This window comes from Rhinolophus ferrumequinum, chromosome 20 (genome assembly GCF_004115265.2).
Source record: "Rhinolophus ferrumequinum isolate MPI-CBG mRhiFer1 chromosome 20, mRhiFer1_v1.p, whole genome shotgun sequence".
Classification (NCBI taxonomy): domain Eukaryota; kingdom Metazoa; phylum Chordata; class Mammalia; order Chiroptera; family Rhinolophidae; genus Rhinolophus; species Rhinolophus ferrumequinum.
In genome coordinates this window covers 37594246-37618083 of record NC_046303.1, presented here as the reverse complement: position 1 = coordinate 37618083, position 23838 = coordinate 37594246, and the positions used below count along the sequence as shown (strand labels likewise).

At 40.9% G+C, this 23838-nt stretch overlaps 1 protein-coding gene and 1 pseudogene across 2 annotated transcripts in view; both read right to left on the bottom strand.

The window, feature by feature from the left end:
* ABCB1 (ATP binding cassette subfamily B member 1) overlaps positions 1-23838 on the bottom strand; it is an 83955-nt gene that overhangs the window by 1856 nt on the left and 58261 nt on the right. For both annotated transcript variants that reach the window (XM_033088401.1, XM_033088402.1), the window contains 6 exons: positions 15165-15368; positions 13060-13160; positions 11634-11774; positions 9120-9276; positions 8440-8637; positions 2192-2398 (listed from right to left, as the gene is read on the bottom strand). In XM_033088401.1, the coding sequence (XP_032944292.1) occupies positions 2192-2398; positions 8440-8637; positions 9120-9276; positions 11634-11774; positions 13060-13160; positions 15165-15368 (1008 nt within the window). The remainder of the gene's footprint in view (positions 1-2191; positions 2399-8439; positions 8638-9119; positions 9277-11633; positions 11775-13059; positions 13161-15164; positions 15369-23838) is intronic.
* Positions 15378-20846, bottom strand: LOC117012300 (retinal dehydrogenase 2-like; annotated as a pseudogene).

The following is a 23838-nucleotide window of genomic DNA, read 5'->3' as shown; positions in this document are numbered from 1 at the left end:
CCAGTCGTCCGGTTTCATATTTGCGACAAAGATTGGTAGGAGAAAGGAAATCTGATTTGAACAGGCTATGCATAATAAAATAACTGAAGCTCATTTTGTTTATAACCAGTAGGTGACACTCTCTGCATTATTTTAAAGTGTAGAAGGGGAAGAAATTCTTGGGATGCTAGCCTTTGGTGTAGGTTTTTATAAAACTACCTCCCGTACTAAACCATTTTAATGAACACTAAGGAATTCTACTTTGATATCTAACTTTACAAGCTGAACTCTCCTTTTTTTGTTTTTGTTTTTAGAGTTCTCCCCCAAATTTTCACCTGTTGTTGATAATTGGCACTAACTAATCAATATGACAGGGATAGGAGTTAAGAGGGTAATGTACAAGAGATCCCCAAATGGGATGTGACAACACATATAACCTAGAAAACAACATTATCTTATTACTTTCAGGCCTTTGCCAGTCTAAAATTTTAGTCAAACTGTAGGCTCTGATTCTGACACCCAGAGTTTCACTGTAAAATTCATGTACTATATAGCATCGCCTATTTTTATTTGCTATATATGGCAATCCTAGTTCTATGACACTCAGACCAAGGTCTCCACCTTTAGATGGAATAGGAAGACTCCAGTGAGGTTCCGGCAAATGTCTGGGATTGGTTCTACCCCAGGGCTACCCCTGCCTGTGAGGCAGGAGCATGTGTCCCCATGTAAGTGTAGGGGCGGCCAGGTTGCCCTGATGAAGAATCAAGCCTGTTGAGGCAGGTAAAAACAGGGCTGGAACCCTGAAGGAAGCTAGCCCAGCAGGAGGTAACTAGACCAGCCTCCTGCTGCGTAAGGAAAATACTAGTGCAAATCACTCAGTGGAAGAAGTGGCTCCTCAGACAGAAAACAGGACTTAGGGGATTTGCCTTCTCTTTCCTTGTCTAGAAACTGAGGAAAAGAATCACAAGGTCTACAGGTGTGCTCTGTGTGACAGACTGAGCCCAGGAGACCAGAAGGTGGGGGCCCAGTAGTACACAAATACCAGAGAAACAAGGTATATCTAACAAGCTAGGTAATAGTTACTCTCTGTTTGTGTCTTTGTCAATCCCCAGCCCGGGGGTTCTCAAATGTTAACCTGCGTCAGTATCACCTGGGCTATTAAAACAGGTGGCTGGACTCTACCTGCAAAGGTTCTGATTCAGCAGGTCTGGGGTCGGTCCTGAAAACCCGCATTTCCTACAAGTTCCGAGGTGATGCTGATGTGCTGGTCCATGCCCATACTTTGAGAACACTGACCTTGTCATTAGTAAAAGGATTGAAGCTATGTTTTCAAATGTTCTAGTCTGGGGAAGGGCCCGTTGTCCACAGTTGGGCTAGAAGTTAAAGGAGGGAGGGGGACAATGCCTCCTGTGGTGGCAGCAGCTATCCAAAGAGGAGCGTCAGGAAAAGGAAATCTCGGGAAGGAGTTAGGGTCATCTGGTATTGCCATCCTTCCCCATGAGACTGCCTTCCCTGCTGGTTTGCGGCTACTGTGCGTTATGTTTTAGGGGGCACTTCCTTACAATAAAGAACATAACTGGTGATAATTGGGGGAGAAGGGTTAAATGAGTCAGGTCAAGATCCACTTCAAAACATAGGACCTAAGGGGTTCTGTTTCTCTAACTTCCCAGGAGGAATTCATTGGACATCGTGGGACAATGGCCAGAGGTTTCAATAATCAACCCTATAAGCAGAGCCTGGAGCCTATGAAACGTCAATAGTGAGAGATTAACATGACGCCACGGTCACTCCAACGGCTCAGACTATTCAGAGAGCCTTCTTTCTGTCATAAGTCCAGTTCCCTGTCCTGACTCCTCAGAGGGAGGTCTGAGGCCTGGGGAAGAGTTGCAGGAGGCAGAAGGAAGGCTGGGAGAGAGATGGAGAGGGAGGGTCACGCCTGCTGCTGTAGACCCTGCGCTGAGACTTGAAGGGAAGGGCCTCCCAGGCATATGCACCTTAAGTCACGCTTGTTCACAGGGACAGTCAGTTGGGCGACGAAGTAAACATAACATCGAATGGGGATAGGGAGTGTGGCCAGCTGTTTGTATACATGTGTGTGTTGTAGTTGCTCATTTCTCTTCACCTTTGGTAAACCAGCCCTTTAAAAATTAAACTGTATAGGCCACGGAGGCTGCCATGGGCTCCTGGGCTCCTAATTTGGAGAAAGACTTACGTCAGGCAATGTCTCAATGAAGTGGTGTATGTTGGCCTCCTGGGCGGCCCGCACAATCTCTTCCTGTGACACGACCCGGCTGTTGTCTCCGTAGGCAATGTTCTCCGCAATGCTGCAGTCAAACAGGATGGGCTCCTGGGACACGATGCCCAGCTGGGCTCGGAGCCACTGGACATTCAGGTGCTTTATTTCTTTGTTGTCAATGAGCTGAAAAACAAGAGTTCACAGATCAACTTCAGGGCCAGTACATTTTGAGTTTAGCAAAATTAATATTATTTCACACCTTAAAATTGCCAAATTACTGTGAGGCTACATTTTTGTTGTTGTTGTTGTTTTAATTAAATAAGGTCATAATCGTATACTTCAAGGAACTGTCATGTTTTCTCTGTTTTCACCCTGGTTTCTGATCTATGCATGTGGTAGGTAGAACAAGGCTCCCATACCCTCCCAAGATACCCAGGTTCTAATCCATGATACCTGTGACTGTTATGTCACATGGCAAAGGGGAATTAAGGTATAAGGTTGCTCATCAGTTTATCTCAAAATAAAGAGATGACCCTGGATTATACAGGTAGGCACAATGTAACCATAAAGGTCCTAAACTGCGGAAGAGGGAGGCAGGAGAGTATCAGAGTGGTGCAATAGGAGAAAGACTCAATTAGTCACCGCTGGCTTTGAAGATGGAGAAAGATCCCTTAGAGCCTCCAGGAGGAACCCAGCCCTGCTGACACCTTGATTGTAGCCCAGTGAGACCCATGTTGGACATCTGATTTTCAGATTTGTAAGATAATACATCTGTGTTGTTTTATACCACTCAGTTTGCTGTAACTTGCTACAACAGCCATGGAAAACTAATACAACACTGTGGGCAATTTCTGAGATGTATCTTGGCATCCTTGTTCTTATGTATCAATTTTTCATAGGAAAAGTAGCTGAGATTAGATTGGAAATACATAAGTACTATAACCACGTAACAGGCGTACAGGTCAGGTTTCTGATGTGCCCTGAGTTGGTTAGGATCAGGTTTTTGAGGACTGGGGTGCAGCAGTTAAATGGAATAGAAGTGAGTGAAGGAGCGGGGCTGCTATACTCTAAGTATTTGTTGATGCTGGGAAAGCGATGTAATTTCTCTGAGAGTTTCCTTGTGGGTAAAACAGGAATGGTGATGATTCCTAAGCTCACAGAATTGAGGATTAAATGAGATCATGTACGGATTCCAGTTAGCACAGTGCTGGGCACACAGTATGCACTCGAGGACTGTCAGCGATTAGTGTCTGTGTGTGTGTGCGGTACTTGGAAATACACTGGATGGATAAATGGCTTATGCATGAAAAGATCGGTGGACATCCACAATGTGAAGTCAAAGGAGCAGGAAGGAGAGGCTGGCCTTTCTCTAGTGACTTGGCTCCCTGAATTACGCAGCAGAAGCCCAGGGAGGTGCCCCTTACAGCCTTGCTGATAAAAATCCTTACTCTCTGATGTGGATATATCTGCCCTAAAGATCTACTTTGCAGAGAAGCCTCACATTCAAGTGAGAAAGCTGTTCCTCCCTTCTGAAGACATGAGTGACTCAGTGTCAAGTATTTCTAATATTGGGGATGAGTATATACTGAACCATAATATACTCTCTGTATCCTGTGTGCCTGGCTGAGTGCCTGTGGGAGAGAGGGGTAGGGCACAATCTTTGCTGTGGGAAGACAACTTCTGTTTGTGAACCTTGCAGGTGGAGGAATGGAAAACACAGCCATGACCTTATTGGTACCAAGCCCAGTTGCCATGGAGACTATTCCGAGCATCTTTGCTCCAGGCTTCCTTACAGTGTGAAGTGAAAGTGGAAAGGGTAGAGAGAGGCAGGAAAAATCATACAAAGATGTGGCGAAATAGCAGACCTTGTTAAATGGAAGACTGTACTTGAGAGATGGAAAGGTAAGGAAAGGAGTAGTTGTACTTGTTTTCTTTTTAAAATTTTGTTTTCCAGGTGTACGTGCCTGAGGGGAAAATAGAAACTGCCTAACTAATATAATCAGCTAAATTTCAATGATCCCAGCAAGTTTTAATGAGTTTCTCCGTCACACTGAATACAATAATATTATTGGTGCCTCCTCATCCCTATACGATACACGGGAGTTGCAAACTATTTAAAACCTGTGTTACCTGAACAATCCCTTTTTTAGGGAAAACATGTTTGGAAGCCCAAATGTAAAACAGATCAATGCAGAAGTTCTTTGGCTGAGGCCTGGGTGGTGGTCTGAGGGAAGGCCAAGGAATGCTGGGATATTAGTGAGCATTGCTCAAAAATTACTGGCCTAAATAAAAACTTAATTAGGAAAGTAAACACATCAGTAAGAATAATTTAAGGCCAAATTAAAATGAGTAGCTATCTCTATTCTAGCTTGTTAAATCTACTGCTTGGTTTTATTAGCACAAACAATTAAATCTTAAATATGTATTATCCCGCTATATGTATTCACTCTGAAATAATTATAAATAAATTGATCGCAGACTGATTACACCATAGATCTTGTGATATAAGCATGTTTCATGCATTCTTTTGTTTAATCTTCACCACCACCCTTGTAAGAGAGGTGTTATTTTAATACGCATTTATAGACAAGGAAATGGGCTCAGTTAAGTAACTTGTGTAAGGTCCCACAATTAGTAATTGTGGGAGCTAGGGTTGGACTACACATTACATGTTGGGTTATCAGTGTCTCATAATTGAAAGGTATTTTCTGTCCTGCCTCAAAAGAGGAATGGTCCCCATCTTAATCCAAGCTCTCACTGAGTTAATATCCAGACAATGACCATAGGCTTCTAAGCGTATCCTACGAGGGATAGAGGACTCTGGCGGTGGTGTGGGGGATGGACCAGAGAGGGGAGAAAGGAAAGGTCTGGGAAGGACTCAAACCAAAGGCAGTCTAACAGTAAAGCTAATGAAATTAAGCTTCAAGGGTAAATGCTGGGAGCTCAACAGTGTTCTGGGTGGGAAGAAGGACAGGCTATAGTCAGGAAGTTCTTCCAGGTAAGTATTTATGACAACTTGCCTAAAGAAGAAAGGGACCAGGATCTTTAAATTTTCAATATTTTGTTGTGATTTTTTTTTTAATTCCAAGCAAATATTCACTTTTGTACCTAATTCTTTATTCATAACTTTGTATTCTTTTAAGTAGAGTCCATAAAAGTCAGGCTCCACCAAACTTGGAACCCCCGCCCCCCTTGTAGAATTCCACAGTTTCATTTTTCAAGACTCCACAGTTTAACCTAAACCTTTCAAATTTATCATGATGTTCAGTGGTTCTCAAACTATGGCTGGCATCAGAATCACCTGGAAAGTTATAAAAATGAAAAGGCCGGGAACCTGAATGAGCCAGGGTGGCTGTGTTCTTTACTGGCTCTCTGGGCCATTCTGATATACACCAGTTTGAGAAGCACTGCTCAGGTCAATGTTTCTTAAAGTACGATTCCAGGCTACTGACAGTCATGAGGATTTCCTGACCTCAGGGTCAAGTCCTGTCTTCCATTCTCATGATCAATTGATGCTCAAATCCACAGACTCATTGTTATATGGTAATAAGAACCAATTACTAGTAACCTGTAACTGAACTATTCATAACCAAAACTTGGCACATTTACTAGTGTTTATTGTGGACCCTTCCATTAAGTCTGGCTTTTATGCACCACTTGGCAGTATTTCAAAGTTTTAGTGCAAATGCACAGGAGCAGATAACAGTATTCCTACAATAGATGAGGATACACTGTTTTCAGTGCATTATCTGTTGTCTTGAGATGGTTCTTGTATGTGCTCAGCATTCGTTTCCATACTGTTCTGTGTCTGCCCTTCTATAAATCAAGGGATTGGAAGGTTAAAAATGATTTCCCAGACCCTCTTCTGGTTCTGGAAATAATTGAGATACTACCAGAGAGAAGCCCTGTGTAACATCTGGAAAGCAGAGGGCAATTCTCCAGCAGCAGTGGCAAGCTAATTCACGTATTGTGGCAGATGGGAGTTTTTGCAAAAGCCACACTCTGGTCTTATGTATTCAAGTTTGGAGCAGCTGTGACGTTGGCATAATTTTCTGTGACTTCCTGGCCGCAGGATCCCAGCTGCAGTGCTGTAATTTGACTGTCCTGGAGCACTTTCTTTCTTTTACTTTCTGCTTCCACTCTTCCAGCCCTTCCAATGATTTTGTAAGTACTTCATTCCCTTTATTAAATACTTATCTATTTGAAATACCTAGAGCAGTTTCTGTTTCCTACACTGAATCATAACTGATATGGTCCATGTTTTTAATTATGCTCTCCTTTTGTTTCTGTATGTGTAGAATAATTATCAATTTCTTTACTTTCTTCTTGTTTAATTATTGTACCGATTACCATTACTAGTGTTTTCAACTCAACACTGTTATTGAGTGCTTTTTCCACTAAAGTAACTATGAGTGCAGTTGTGAGGCCATGGGAATTTTTGTCCTTCTTGAATGGGTTATAATCAAAAAAGTTTGAGAATCACAACTCTAATTAATCCACTATTTCAGCCAAACTGGCCTATATAGACACTAGGAACAAATCACTTGTCAACCACAGCTCACATTATCTTTTGCATCAAATGATATCTTGATGCTCACCTTATACCCTAATGCAACCAGCTGGACTTATTAACTGTAACTGAAAAAAAAAAACACACACAAAGAACCAGCTCAAGGCTCTTCTTTAATCTAACTCATGGAAGTACATGTACTATTTCTTCAGTTAAACTCTTTGAGGGCAGACACGATACCCCATAACTAATTAGAGCTCAACATTTAACACGCCGCTTAATAAATGTCTGTTAAGGGTCATAGTTAGTGTCTGAGAGCTAACATTTCCTCCTCTGATTGTCTCTTTTGTCAGCGAGGTCTTCGTTTAGAGTCCCTCTGTTCAAACTTTAATTGCGAAACTGAATTCACATAAAATATAAAACAAGGTAGTAAAAATAAGGAACAAGGCTTCTGTAGTTGTGAAAGAATAAAGCCATAACAGTCTTTGAATAAAATAAAATATATTAATAAGGGACCGTGAATGCTGTGGGGAAATAAAAAAAAAAAGCCCGGGATTACAGGTTGAAAATTCAATTTTCACGTCAGTCATTAATGCAAGTAGGGCCCACTTGGAGCTGGTGGGTATCACTCTGACTATGTGGAACAGGTGTCCATTCCGACAGGTGCGTGCCCATGCTATTCCAGTCATTAAATATTTTTAATATTACCTCTGGGTACAACAAATAACTAAATGCCTACATAATGAAAATTTCTTGCTATAAATTCTATTCCTTCCTAATTTGATTCTTTTTCTAGTCTCCATTATTAGCCATTTAAAATCTCACCACCCGCTTCAAGACCCTTATCTCATCCCTAGTACCCAAGACTAGTACCCTGCTGGGCGCTCAGTAAAGGTTTGTTGAATGTTGAATGAATAAATGTGACCCTTTACTTATTCTTTTAATTAGGGAAACAAAAGGGAATCCCTCTGTACTCTTTATCCACTTCCTAAATTTGTTGATCACCCTTTTCTTTCCTCCTAGAAAATAATTCAATGCCCTCTCTATCAATGGCTTTATCTCATCCTCAGCCATAAAAATGCTCAAGATACCCTCTCACTATTTTCCCTGGACTCTGCCTCCCTACTCAAGCTGCTGTTTTTATTTTCCTTTCCTTCACCTTTGATCTTCTTGATAGTCTACATTCGGTCTCCGTTTTCCCTCCTGACCGTACCTCAGCTATGCTAAAACGTGTTTCTACCACCGCCTCTTCACTGAGACTACTTCACCGAAAACGTCAGAAGCAGTTCATGAATGGCCTAATCTTATCATGTCTTTTCAGTCTTCATCTTACCTACTTCTCCATAACCTCGGTCACTGTTGACAACCTTCTTCTTCTTCTGAAACACATCCTATCCTTGGTTCCCAAACTTTCTCTCCTCTATCTTTCTGGCTACTTATATATTTGCTGTATCGTCTCATGGAAACTGAAACCTAATTAAGGGAAGGGAAATGGGTCGAAAAAAGGTTGCTCACAAATGAGAGTAGAGGGGCAGTGTTGAGAGAGAGGCTGGGGCAGATGACACAGCCTGGAGACCACAATCTAAGACGTCAGACTTTAAGGGCAACTGTTGTTTAGTGGTTTCAAAACCATAGCTTACAGTGGAGAACGGAATACATCAGGCTTTTAGATGATGAAAAACTTGAAATGAGCTGAATACAAAAGTGTGCTCACCACTTTTCCGGCCAAAGGATCATAAAACCGCTCAAGGAGCTGGACCACCGTGCTCTTCCCACAGCCGCTGGAGCCCACCAGGGCCAGCGTCTGGCCCTTCTTCACCTCCAGGCTCAGCCCCTGAAGCACTGGGATGTCTGGTCGAGTGGGGTAGTTGAACATCACTTCATTAAATGTCACATTTCCTTCCAACGTATTCTAAAATTAAAACAATATCAATAAATCTGATTGCTGTAATCCGGGAAACATATTGTATAGCCAACCTCTCTACCACCAGGTGTCAGAAGGTAGTGAATTTATATTCCAACTGGGTTTCATTTGTAACTGCTAGAATTTAATAAAGAAAATCTCAAAGAGTCAGTGTTTTTATAGCATGTATTGTTAATACAACATATATGTGGTAACTCAATCTGTTCCCTAGGAATAATCTACATGTACTAAAACCTGGTTAACAGGATTTGCTTATAAAATGGGCAATATTCCTATCTTCCTGTAACTTTGTCATACAAAAGTACTGGATGTTAATACATATGAACGTTTATCAAAATGAAACCATGACCTAGAAAGTTTTATTTTACCATCAGCAAATTCAAAAAAGCACAGATTTTATTAAATTTCCTCTTAGAATACTTTCATCAGTTAGGAGCAGATCATACAACTCACAGCTTCATCAAACTCACCAGCTTCAGGCCTTCTGTGCTATAGCTGTCAATCACAGGGACTTTTTCAATGATCATGATGATGTGTGATGCTGACACTTTGGCTTTGGCATAGTCAGGAGCAAAGGAACTGACCTGCCCCACTGCCATGGCACCAAAGACAACAGCTGAAAACACCCTGTGAAAAAACAAGAGCTGAAAATACCCCGTGCTAAGAATTACAACTGCAATGCTTGTCAGTTGACACTTCTACAACCAGAAAGCGTTGCATCAAACAATTATAAAACAGAAGTTAAAAAAATAAAACAAAACAAACACTTTTCTTTATACATGTTAGTGTAACAGATTGACTCACACGGCCCCATTTTTCATCTCTGTGTGTTCACCTTCCTGCAACGTGACTTTCCATTTAAGAAGTGGATTTGTTTTACTATCGTTTCAGTCTGGGTTGGCCCTGTGACTTGCTTTAGTCAGCAGGATGTGGTGGAAGTGACTGTTGCCAGTTCCATGACGCAGGGAGCCTTGCATACTCTCTCTCTCTCTCTCTGTCTCCCTCTGTCCCTCCCTCCCTCTTTCAAAACTGCCACTACCACAAGCCCAGCTAGGCTGCTGGAAGACAAGGCACAGAGGCAGGGGGAGCTGTGTGGGTTCTGTTATGCCCAATCTAGATCAGCAGACCTGGCCAGCTGACCCACAGGCTTGTGGACAAAAACAAATGTTTATTATTGTATACCATTGTAATGGTTGGTTGTCATACAGCAATATTTTGGCAATCAATAATGGATATAGGCAGTGATCCTGGAATTACATCAGAGTCTTAGAAAACCTATGAGCTGTATAGTAAAGTCAGAGATCTTTACAGAGCCATATATCATGCTGCTCTCAAGATGCATCAACTTTCTTAATCTATGATATGAGAACCCATAGCAGCTTCAAGTTGGGAAAGACTTTACAGGATATCGAGTCCAGCTCTGAATGTTTATGTCTAGGCACTTCCCCTAAGTTGGTTTCCATCCTCTGTTTTGGGGAGTTGCAAGTTTGATTACGTCTACTGTTAAAAGGTTCTTCAAATGGAAGGAAAATCTATCCGCTTGCATCGGACAGCCCTTCAAGTATTGGAATATAGTGAGAAAGAAAAGCAGTTAGGAGGTAAGAACTGGAGAACTTCAGAAATGACAAAGGAAAGCTAGATTGGGATTTCTGCCACATTGCAAGTACAATGTAGAAAATGTGCTTCTTTGATAACTCCTTTCACATTCCAGTCGTCCTCCTCTGGACATATTTATCAACATGACTTTTTAAACAGTGTGCCTGAAACTGACAAAGAACTTGGGAATCCTCCCAGAATAATACCATGAGGCTATTCCTTTCCTTTGGACTCTATGCCTGTGGTAATGTAGCAAGCAGTGTCTCTCTCTCTCTCTCATTTTTAAATAGCTCTAAACAAATAACACAGATAGTTAATCTTGGGCCTGTTACCATTTAGACCTGGGGTCTTTTCAAAATGGTCTGCTCTCTGAGCCGACAGGTCTCCCTTCTCCTTTACTTGGAATATAGATTTTCTGAATCTAAACTCCCAAGTGTCAGCAACTTTCATCAATTCAATAATGCCTTACCTTGGAGGAGAGCAATGTATCAAATAATTATCTAATCAAAGCCTCAATGCCAGTGATGCCTGGTTTTGATCTTCTAGTCATGGTCATCAATAGCACCGGTGTATCATTTGTCACACAGAGATACTAAGTGGAAATTTTAAATCTTCTGTTGTGGTCATCCTGAGCAAACTATAATGCATGCACATGTCCAAGTCCAAATAGGATAAAAATATAATACTAACACATTATGTTGCTAGCTGAGATGATTCTGTTTTAAATGTGAAACTGTATTACTACTAATTATGGTATGTAGTCAAAGGGCAGAATCTCACCCATCACCAAATCTAGATGCTCAGAAAGATTACACACACTTTTCAATACCAAACAGCATACCTGAGTACTTCAGAAGTATAATAAAATTCAGGTCTGTCTCCCCCGATCACAGCGATGTAGCAGAAATCCCAATCTAGCATTCCTTGTCATTTCTGAAATTCTCTAGTTCTTACATTTTAACTGTTCTCCTTTTATCAAAGAAAGCAAATTTATCCTGGAATCTGCCGGGGCTTGCACAACTCCACACCCATTCTTTAGCTGCCACATTCAGAGTCCTCTAAAGGGAGTCAGATACTTGGTTCAGGGTTAGGTTTCTTTCCAAATGTCAAGGCCTTCTGGAAGCCCCTTACTGAATCACCACTCCACCTATCCACAGATCTGGAAAGGTCAAATTTCTCAGTCAGCACTGGGGAGAGAAGTCACCGATTCCCTAAATGAAACAGGGTACTTCAATGACAACACACAGAGATTCAGAGGCAAAATGCCACCTTTTGGATCACTGAAATCTCTTCCTGAGCCTCACAGTAGAAGTTTTCCATCCAGGCATGAAGCATGCTCACCTGTTTTATTTCTAGAATTTAAGTGTAAATATTAATCTGATACTTACAGGAGAACAGCCTCAAAATCCATGAACTTGTTTGCCACCAAGTAGGCACCAAACCGGAAACAACCAGCATAGGAAAAATACATCATTGCCTGGGTGATGGAAAATGTGATTCCAAAGATGTGTGCTTTCCTCAAAGAGTTTCTGAAAAGAAGACATTTTGAAACTTACTTGACTCTGATAGGTTAATGATGGCGCTTGGAATCATCTCTGACAAAAGTGAGTTTAATTTCCAAAAAACTAACTTTGGTCCTCACTTTACCACTTGTGAGAATTTAGGAAACTGCCCTATCGGAGCTGCAGTGTCTTTATTTTTAATGGAGGATTAACCACATTTCAAAGGGTTGAGGTAAAGTTAAAATAGGCCAAGAAAGCATGAAAAGCCTATTAGGGATTAGAAAATGAAAGTTTCCCCTTTCCCGTGACTCTTGGACATAAAACACAGATGTACTCTGTAGGAAACACTCCCTTGACATACATTTATCCATCACCTACAAGCTGCAGGGGCCGTGCTGGGCAACACAGAGGAATCAGGCCCGTTCTTGCCCTTAGGGACTCAGGAGTAAAGTAGGATTATAATTCATGCAATGGCGGTACCTTATACGTACCATGTCATAGGGAGAGAGGAGGGAGCACTTAATTCTCTGGGGTGAGGTAGAGAAGGTTTCACAGAGGAGTTAACATTCGTGGATTTTCTGAGCCACATGGAATTGGGGGATGTGAAGGTAAGAACAGGCTGGTGAGTGGGCAGCCCCCTGGGCCTCCTCCTCCTGCTTCTACTCTGTTTTTATCTACTTCATACATTGGGATTTCAAATGAAACTCTTTTCAGAGAAAAAGGCTCTATTACAGCAACAACAACAACAACAACAAAGTTTGAAAACTCATTAATAAGGCCCAGCTCTCTCTTTTTACCACAGAAGAAACTGAGACTCAGAGGTTGGGCTTGCTTATGTTTGGATCACGTTTTAGAACTCTCACTAGGTGAGTTCATTAAAGGAAGAACCAGAAGGCCTCTCCTGGAGAAAGCTAAAGAGAAGAAGAAAGGCATACTTCAAGAAGCACCACCTCATTAGGTCCTGCAGATACCTTAAATTTCATGTTCTGCGGAGAACTCATTTCCAAGAAGAGCAAATAATAGGGTCATCATCCAAACGTGGCATCAGAGAGTCATTCTCAATATCCTGTCTCCCTCCCCTTCCCATCAGTCACCCGATTGTACAGGTTCAACCTCAGAGATGTCCCTCCCTGCCTTAGGTCAAGGTTTTATGATTTCTCTCCCAGATAATTGCAAGTACTTCCCCAAAATGGTTCCCTTGTAGTAATTTCTCCTCTTGTTCCCTATCTTCCAGCCAAAGTCCGTCCTCCTGAAAACAGGTCTGATGATTGAAAAACTCCCACACTCCCCTCCTGTTCTTCAGTGGTATTACCTGTATGGTACCTGCAAACTTTGTGCATACATATATTCAAACTTGTGCTCCTGAGTCAAAGAAACAACGGTTCGGAAGTTTTCAATTGCTTCGGTAGCGATCTGTAACAGAGAACACTCAGTCACTGAGAGGCACAAAGACAAATGGGGGCAATTAGCATGAATTCCATAACAGAGATAAATAATATCTAATAATAAAATTAATTGCATTACTTTATTATGACCTGAGTTTCTTTGTTATGGAAAAGGATACTAAGTCATTTATCAAATCAAGTTTTAGATTTGGAAGGAAGACTGACTAATTCAATCTCCTCTTTACAGAATGAGAAGCAAAGGCTGAAACAGACAAAGGCATTTACCTAAAGCCACATAGCTTTACAGTGGCAAAATTAACCTGAGAACTCAGTATTTTACATCTATTGCAGTGCTCTTTCTCCTATGATGGTCATATTTTAAGTTTATAGAAATTTTATATATTTTTTAAAATGTGATGTTTACATCTCTCTCTTCATAATTATCATTCATGACAACTAAATAATACTGGGAAAATATTAAAAAGGTAAAGAAGATAATAAAAAAATTCATATTGGTGTACATATTAGCTTACCCATTTTTTTCCTAACCATATACATATTTAATAAAATTGGAATATACTTCTATGTTTTGCCTTATATCATTATTTTTTACTTTAACAAATATCAAGAGCAACTTTCCAAGGTCATTAAATATACATTAATAGGATATTTAATGGGTCACTTAATATCCCAACCAGTTACGCATTCCTGTATTACTGAACAAGATTTTCCATTCTTTTCTTATTTAAAAAAAAATGCTGTGATAATCATGCTTGTATATAAACATTTGTCCATATTGAATTATTTTCTTAGGAGAAGCTCTTAAAAGTGAAATTCCTAGGTCAAAGGGAATAAATTAATTTTTAAGAAACATGGCATGTATTGTCAATTTGTTTTCCAGAAAGTTTCTATCATTCAATTATGTTTTTTAAATTTATTTTTCAATTACAGTTGACATACAATATTACATTAGTTTCAGGTGCACAACATGGTGATAAGACATTTATATAATTTACAAAATAATCACCCCAATAAGTTTAGCACCCATCTGACAAAATATATGGTTATTACAATATTACTGATTATATTCCCTAGGCTGTACTTTACATCCTTGTGACTGCTGTGTAATTGCCAATTTGTACTTCCCAATCCCTTCACCTTTTTCATCCAGCCCCCGAAACCCCAGCAACCATGAATTTGTTATCTTATCTATGAGTTTGTTTTTGTTTTGTTAGTTTATTTATTTTGTTTTTTAGATTCCACATATAAGGGAAATCATATGGTATTTTTCTTTCTGACTTATTTCACTTAGCATAATACTCTCAAGGTCCACCCATGTTGCAGATGGCAAGATTTCATTTTTTATGGCCAAGTAATATTCCATCGTATATATGTACCACTGTTTCTTTGTCCATTCATCTATTGATGAACACTTAGGTTGCTTCCATATCCTGGCCATTGTAAATAGTGTTGCAATGAACACAGGGATGCATACATCTTTTCGAATTAGTGTTTTGGATTTTTTCAGATAAATACCTAGAAGTAGAATTGCTGGGTCGTATGGTAGTTGTAGCTTTACTTTTTTGAGGAACCTTCATACTGATTTTCATAGTGGCTGCACCAATTTACAATCTCACCAACAGTGCACGAGGGTTCCCTTTTCTCAGCATCCTCGCCAATACTTGTTGTTTGTAGATTTACTGATGATAGCCATTCTGACAGGAGTGAGGTGATATTTCATTTTTGTTTTAATTTGCATTTCCCTAATGATTAGTGATGTTGAGCATCGTTTCATATGTCTATTGGCCATTTGTATGTCTTCTTTAGAGAAATGTCTTTTCAGTGTCCTCTGCCCATTTTTTGATCAGATTGTCTATTTTTTTGTTACTGAGTTATAAGATTGCTTTAAGGAATGGCTATAAAAACACTCTCACAGCTTATAAGAAGTAGTGAGTAACAGTAACAGAACAACACTGATTAGAATATTTTACTCTACTTAGGTAAGCAACTACACTTAGCTTGCTTGACTCACCTTCCCAGCACCTTCTAGCTCTTGCTTATCTTTTAGTGCTTGTCCAGACAACATTTTCACTTCAATAAGTCCTGCTATTGCAATGATGGGTACAATTGCTAGGAGTAAAAGTGTTAATTGCCAGCCATAAATTAAGGATATAATAATGCCTGTCCCAAGATTTGCTATATTCTGGGCAATGACAGCAAGCCTGGCACCTGTAGCCTACAAAACAAACAGAACAAATTAGAGGAACACTTTTATATTACCTTTAAAAATCCATGCTTATATTTTTCTTAAGGATTATAACAATTAAGCCTCGTGAAAACCTATTAATTATCTTCTCAGTTATGAAATAAAAAGTAAAGGTTTACTTGTAAGAAGTTAATTTGGTTTGTGAAATGAAGATTTTCACGACTTCAGAATAAATACTGAAAATGGAAGGTCAATAATGCAGAATTCAATTGATATTTCTAATTCTTCTGTGGTTTTTTGTCACACAATATAAATGCATATTGCTAGCACAGAGGTCTCTTTTTTAAGTAAACTAAAAGAAATCTTCATTTTCACATTCTATATTGCAGTTCAAAGGTAACTAGCTGATTAATGGATACGTTCACTTGGGCACACGCTGTAAGGGGAGAGCATGACATTCACATAGAAACTCAAATGTGGCCTCTCTCAAGGCATTGGGCCACTGAATGCACTGTCGTTTGCAAACAACAGCAAGGAGAGATTTCTTTAAAACATCATGAATAGGCAAGGGTTAGAAAGCAGAAAACAGTTAAATACAGAAGGTTATATTTTTGTTGCCCATATTTCATATACTCTAGGTTATATTTGGTTCTTTTAAATAAATGAGCTTCATCTAAATAGAGACTGGATTGGATTCAGCTGCTGGAAAGATGGAAGAAGGAAAGGAAGCTGACATTGCGCATATCACAAAGGTGGGTTGCTGGATAGCTGAAGAGGAGTGTCTGGCTGGGAGGTAAGGGAGCCAGCCTGCTTCTCACCTCCTCCACAGGAGGCCAAAAGGTAAGAATGGTATATGGACCAACTACTGGGCATGGCAGGGGAGCTCTGCTGGAGCATGGCATTTGTGGCACACTGAAATTGTGCAAATGGAAAAAGAAAACCTCCAGGTTTGGCCAGATTTTCCAAGGTTACTGCCAGTGGATTTAGGGCATTTTAAGGCATGATAGGCCAAAATAACCCTTATCACTGGGAGTAGCAGCAGGTGTTGGTACAGTATGGGCTGGGGGCAGAAGAAGCTAGAGATCCAACTATAGGAAATTCACTTAGTAAGAAATGTCAGACAATATTGGAAACAAAATTAATTCTGCAAGGCACCCAGCATTACCTTTTTCCAAATTCTTGAGCTTACTCAGATAGTTTTTTGGTTGATTTTAAAGATAAGCTTTGGAAAAGATCTTCTCAATCTATGAAAAACAACCCACCCCCCTAACTTATTTTAGAATAACCAAGGAATTAAATGCATGCATGCACACACAAACCCCAAAACCATGCAGCAAACTCAGAAGCTGCGAACTACACATGATGATTTCTGTATCTGCATCTTCCTGATGCTTCACTCACGAATTTATGGGTGTAAGAAAACCAGATTGGGTCAGTAATATCCCAGTATATCACTTCCTAGTATATCTGCAGCTCCTGGCATTTTCAGTCTCGTCTGGCTCTAACGAAAACCATGTCATGTTTTGCTTTGAAGAAATGGATAACATGAAATGGTAATTTGGCTGCAAAACCTTGGAAAATTATTCCCGGCCCAGACATCTGCCCTGAATGAGCTCATCTGAGATCTCTTTGGAGAAGAAGGAGGAGTGGGTGAGCAGCGAGTCTGGAAGGGGGAAAACGAAGACTATGGAAAGGCTACCTTCCTTAAGAGGTAAGTTCTTTGTGACAAAAGGCATCAAATAATACAGCTCCCTTATTCAGCCCCTCACTTCGAGAAGAGACACCTGATGTGCCGATAGCTATTCCTGTTATCTTCATCCCACCTTCCCCAATATTTGGTATCATTAAGGTGATCCTTTACAGAATGCCAAGAAACTGTGCCCAGCTGGTTTGCTCTAGTTATTATGGAGTGACTGGCCTGGCCTACATGTTATCATCTAAATCTTTAAATCAGGACTGAGCGTCAGCTTTGGGTTTCTGAGAGCTGAGCCCCACAGGGAGAGGAGAGAGGGAGGGTCGTGCAGGCAGGCTTTCACTTTCCTTCTTGGCCTTCTTAGGAATTCTTCTGGGGATCTTTACTCATAGGCTTAACTTCGGAGTACTCTTGCAAACTGAATTCTCTCATTTCTCTCCCATTTCCAGACATCTTGAATCCCCCAGATGGGCTCTGGGCATTTAAGACACTGTGACAATTGATCCAAACAGTCCGAGCTTACATTGCAGAAGACACCATGAAGACACTATTTGCTTTTTCAATAACCATCCATTGTCTTAAACCTCAGAATTTCCTGAATGAGGCCAAAGATCTCCCTCTTGGCAAACCGCGTGTCAGCTGTGACGCTGGAAAATACTGGGGGCTCGAGGAAGAAGGCCCTTCAGCCCAGCCCTTTGCCTCAACATTCCAGCTTGGTGCCCTCAGCCACACCACTCTGGATGAGTTCCAGGATCTTGTACTGTTTCTTATCAATCTGGGGTCCCTGCTCAGTGGTGGGGTCAAAAGGACTCCCCACTACGTGCCTCTTGGCCCCTCCATGCTTCTTCTCAGGAACTCCTCATAGATGGACTTCTCCAAAGAGATGAGAGAGCCCGCAGGGCAGCACTGGCCTTGGGTGAAGAACACACCCTGGTGAGCTTGCTTCACGGTGTAGTCCAAATCAGCATCTTCCAAAATAATATTGGGACTTTCCCCTCCAAATTCCAGAGTTACTCGCTTCAAATTACTTCTAGCTGCTTCTTGGATAAGCTTTCCTACTTCAGTAGACCCTGTGAATGCAAACTTGTATATGCCAATATGAGAAGCTATTGCTGCCCCAGCCGTTGGCAAAATACTGCTGACTCCTGGTGGAAAGCCAGCCTCCTTGATGAGGGCTGCCATGTAGAGCACACTGAGTGGTGTTTGCTTTGATTGTTTAATAAGTACAGTATTGCCACAGCACAGAGTTGGAGCAATTTTCCAGGCAAACATCAGCAGGGGGAAGTTCCACGGGATGATCGTTCCACAGGATGATCTTTCCACACACTCCAATGGATTCGTGTCTTGTAAAGGTAAAATAGTCTCCATCTACAGGAATGGTCATCCCGGGAATTTTATCAGCCCAGCCTGCGTAATACCAAAGGGTTTTGAGGACCCTCTGAAAATCCATGTAAAGAGCTTATAGGAACGGTTTGCCACGGCCCTGGTTGCAAGAACTGCCCTGTCTCGTTCCACCAAGTCTGCAAGCTTATCCAACAGACATCCTCTTTCTGAAGCATCCAGTCTTCACACTGAACCAAGAGAGAAAGCCAGGTGGGCTGCCTGAACTGCTTTGTCTATATCTGCCTTGTCTGCTTCTAGAACTTCACACACCTGTTTGACTGGATTATACACAGGGAACACTCTCCCGCTCTCAGAGTTCTGCCACTCATTGTTAATAAACATCTTGGGCTCCAGCGGGGGATGGAGACTTGGAGGGGGCGTTGGAGGTACATGGTGGGCATACTGAGGTGTGTGACTTTGAAGGCAAGGGCTGGAGGACAGTCGCCATTTTCTCTGAGGGAGGTCCTTCTCCTGTCTCTTCTGATTTGTGATACCAAGAAATTTTTCATTAATCAAGCCATGATCACTAAAGTGAACTCTGAAAATTAGCAAGATAAGATTACATCCATTGCATCGAACGGGGAATGTTGGAAATTTTCAATGTTAGGTGCAGACTACTTATCATTTAAGTCTAATATTTCTCACTAAAAATAGTCAAGTGTACTTTGGCTTCTCTGAGATGCTTATTGTGTTTCAACTGCATTTGATTTGGAAAAAATACAAAGAGCTGAAAGTCATGGAATTTAATTTAGGATATTAAGCAGTCATCAGGGCCTTCAGTCTGAATGCCAGTGGCAGCCTGAAGCATGACTTTCAGTAGCGTGCAATGATTTCCACCTCTAAAACCAGAACGCAAACTACAAAGGCAATTCAGTCCACCTCTCTATACTTCTCTCCCTCGACCCTGGAGACACACTGTGCTCTCAAGCTATTCCAAACTCTTGCTCTGGGCACCAGATCTGCTGTGTCTGCAAATGGCCCATATTCTTTTCCCAGAGTTTCCTCTGCCTGAAAGGGGCTGGTCTCAGGTAAAAATTATGATGGAGTACAGTCAAGGATGGTCACTGCCACCTCTGTGACTTTGAACAAATTTCTCCAAACCCCGTTATGAGCAGGTACATTGGTTAATAACTACAGCATCTCTCCGCTCGGAATGCTAGGACAGAATCTTTTACAACACCCCTTTCCCCGATGTCGACCCTCTAAAATCATTCAGCAGTACGTAATATAAACACTAGATCAGTAATTAGGGGAAAAGGGTACTACAACTACCAGTAGCCTCTTATACATTAAATCCCATTCCAGGGAGCTGCACCAGAGTTGAAAGAGACAGCATAAATAATAGAGCGTTTATTTTTATTTGACGCAGTCATTGAGCTTATATTAAAGGGGTGCTCAGCTAAATTTGGCGTAAATCAGAGTGGAGTGGACTGCAAAGCCAGCTCTCCATATTTGCACATTTTCAATTTGAAATCAAAGGTTACAACCTGGAGAGAGTCTGCAGCACAGGGATGGGACAATGCCGATCGCTGCTGTTCTCAGTATCTACAAGTCCTACTCAGAACTCATGTCCCACAACACCCGACTTTCAGTAGAAGCACGCAGAACATCCCGAGTTCAGGGCAGGTAAGTAATCCAGGCACAGACCTTTTCAGACATATAAATATTCAATTTTGGATGGTAGTCAAGCCCTCAGAAAGAAGTAAAATGGATCAGAGATGACAAATCCTTTTTTAATATACATGGAAGATGAACTAAAAGATCTACCCCCTTCAGCTGCGGGGAGACTGAGCCCCGTGGCTAATTTAGTTTAGCACTTCAGGTGGCGTTACATTGGTTAACAATCAGTGGATTAGTAGTGGAGCCAGGATTGGTAGTAGAGCCAGGTAATTTTTATTTCAAAAGGGACTGAGAGGAGGTAACACTCCAAACACCACAGCCCAACTGGGGAGTGAAAATGCTTTACCACACGAAACCCAGTTAGACTCCCCTCACAATCCCTCCATCCCACTCTTCTTACGTGTATTTGTATCTCACTTCCTTTTCTACTCATTTTTCTCCTCACGGTTCCCTGTTTCTCTCCTCTAGCTATTTATTTCCTACTTAAAACATCACTTGAAATCTAACCGTAAAAAATTTTGTGCTTACTGGAAGAAAACCGTATTTCCTGAACCTCTTTTTGAAATCAGGAACATTTAACTTCATCTTTCCCTCAACTACCTCCTGCCAGAAAAAAAAATTTAAAAATACATCATTGCTTTTGATTTCTATATGGCTCTCCTTTGTTGTTTTCCCCTGTAGAATTCTAGTCCCAATACCAAAATACATAAAATTTGAAAGCCCACCATTTCATAGGCAAAATATTGAGCCATACGTTCTTCTGATTTATGTTTAACAGCGTTAAGCTTCTTACTCAAAAATATCTGAGAAAACGTTTCACTGATGGTGAAGGTAAATATAAAAAAAATTAACCTAGATAAACATTATCACTAATAATATACGTGCAAACCTGAGTTAGCCCTGTTTTGGGTGGCAATGATTTGTGATACCATGGCTTGCTTCAGATATTTTTACATATAAAAAAATTAATCACACTACTTCCCACTGTAGAATAGACAGATACACACATATGTATGTGTATACACACACACACACACAAACACAAATCCCTCATCACAAACAGCTCTGTTAGTGGCGTAAAGTGGATACAACTATCCTCTTTCAGCCAATATGTGATAACAGCTGTACTGGGCTTTGCTAGTTCAGATGGCACTCACCAATCTGCTTGCTTGCTCTTTCCGGGTCTTTCTTTTTTAGCCACTGTTTTAAATTCTGGAGAATAATTCTGACTCAGAGTAGCTTACACAGAGTGTGCAGGTGCTTGTGCTAGTGGTGTCATGAAAGTACAAGTTTGAGATGCCTTTAGGGAAACAAGTGAAAAACAGACAGTTGACACCAGCAGATAATTAGTGGAGTTCTTGGATATGGCCAAGGGCCTCGCAAATAATACTGCAGAGGGAAAGCATTGACCACCGATTTTATAAATTAGGAAAGCACTGTGGTCTAAAGCAGGCCATCAACCCAGGAAGATTTAAGAGGAGGGAAGGACTGTCAGCCAGAATGGCCGGACTGCATATGCAGAGGGTTCAGCTCCAATGGACTGAGGTAGTGTTTGCTCCAGGATTGTGTCCTCGACACCAAATGGAATATGGGATGTGTGTGTCTGTGAAAGCACATGAGCACATATGACAAGGTATCCGTGAAAGGTCTATTAAAGTTATGGCATCAAAGGTTAGCGAGGAAATACAGGATTTAGAAAAATGTGAAAATAAGTTTATAGTTATCTATCCCCCAAAACAGCTCTTCCAGGAAGCTAGCAAAATAGATTTACTTCCAAATTTGTTGACTGAATCTCATGTCAGTTTAAGTAAAAAATAGAGAACAATACTTTACATCCTCCTCCTACCACCCATTTCTCGGCCCCATTTACCAGAAAGTCCTTTAACAATTTGTCCAACTGTGTCCTATTCCTCTTTTCCCTTTGCCTGAACACACTGTCACTCTTTGTTCCCATCACACCTCTGAAACAGTTCTTGTGAGAACCATAAACACCTCTTCACATGGCTACAAAATTGTGAAATGTTCGGGTCATCTTGCAAGCTTATCAGTACTATTGGATATTCTAGATTGCTCCCTCCTTAAAATGCTGTCTTCATTTTGTTTCTAGAACACTGCTCTTCTCCCTCACTGGCCACTCTTTCTCTCTCTTCTTTGCTGGTTCATCCTTATAGCCCTGAGCTCGGGAGCCAGGCCTTCCCACCTTCTCTAGTTACACATGCTTCCTTGGCTATCTCCAGTCTCATGGCTATAAAAAAGTCACCAATGCACTGAAAAATCTCGAAATGTGTATTTCCAGATCAGACTTCTCTGTTAAACTCAAGACTTGCAAATCCACCTGCCTTCTTGACATCTCCACTTGGACATCAAATGTGGACATCTCAAACTCACCATGTTCCAAACAGAACTCTTGATTCTCCCCACAAACCTGCTCTTCCAACAGCTTGCCCAGTTTCATTAAAAAGCAATTCCAGGGGCATCCCAGTTTCGGGTACCCCCTCTAATAAGAGAGCTGTACTTTCGCTTTAATAAAAATCTTTGCTCCTCTACTTCTCAAAAAAAAAATTTTAAAAAAAGGTAATTCCATTTTTTCAGTTGTGTAGGTCAAAATTTTTGCAGTCATTCTTAAATCCCCTTTCTCTTGTATCCTGCCTCCAACCAACCAACAAGTTCTGTTGGCTGAATCTTCAAAATACCTCCACAATTTGATTACTTTTTCACACCTCACTAAGAACACCCTAGTCTAAAACACTGTCATCACTCCCCTGGATTATTGCAATAGTCTCCCTGCCTCTACCCTTGCCGCCGTTAGCCTATTCACACAGCAGCCTTTGAAAATTTCAGATCACGGCACTCCTGTATTCAAATCCCTATAAGGGTTTCCCATCTAATTCCAGATATGCTGACGCCAACTCTGATGATTCTTCCTTTCACCTACTTTACGCCAGCCACAGCATCCTCCTTCTGTTTTGGGAACAGAGGTGGAACAGCTCCAGCTTCAGGGTGTTTGTACTTGCATATCCTTCTGTTTAGAACACCAGAGATTTACAGGATTGACACCTTTCCTTCCTTCAGGCCTCTTGCACGTACCAAGTATCACTGAGGCCCTCCTTCCCTGACAACTAGCAATCTCCTACTCACATAGCCTGCTGCCATTTTTTCCCCCACAGCACTTATGATGATCTGACATGCCACACACACTCCATAAGGACAGGGTTGTTGTCTGTTTTTGGAAATTCAAAATTATTTCAAGCAGAGCACATCCTGTTCCGTTAGGTTCTATACAACTTGATCTAAACCTCAATTTCTTTGAATTGTTTGCTTTAAACAAAGACATATGTACTAAAACAACAATTCCTAAGATGCATGTTGTAATTTTATAACTCTCTGTATGCTTCCACATTCATAACCTAATTTATTCTTGCAGAAGCCCCATATATTAGCTAGAAAAAATGTTATCAAAGTATTACTGTACAGAAAGATTAAAAGCTAATGATTGATAAGGTACAAGGGAGGGAAAGATGGCTGAGATCACGGGTTTTTTTTTTCAAATTTGACATCATCTTGTGGATTTTTGCTATACACAGTTGTAGTTGTAGAAGAAGAAATTTTCATCTCATCCATAAATCAAAATACCCTGGTTTAACAGTTTCTAGTTATATCAATTAAAGAGATTCATACAGTAGAAAATTTAAGCCTTAGAGTCTGATAATGTTATTCCTTCTACCCTTGCTTTAATTTTTAATGTGCTTTTCATTCATTTCTTTCAACCTTTGTTTAAGGTTTTCTTCCCTCCCTTCTGAACTC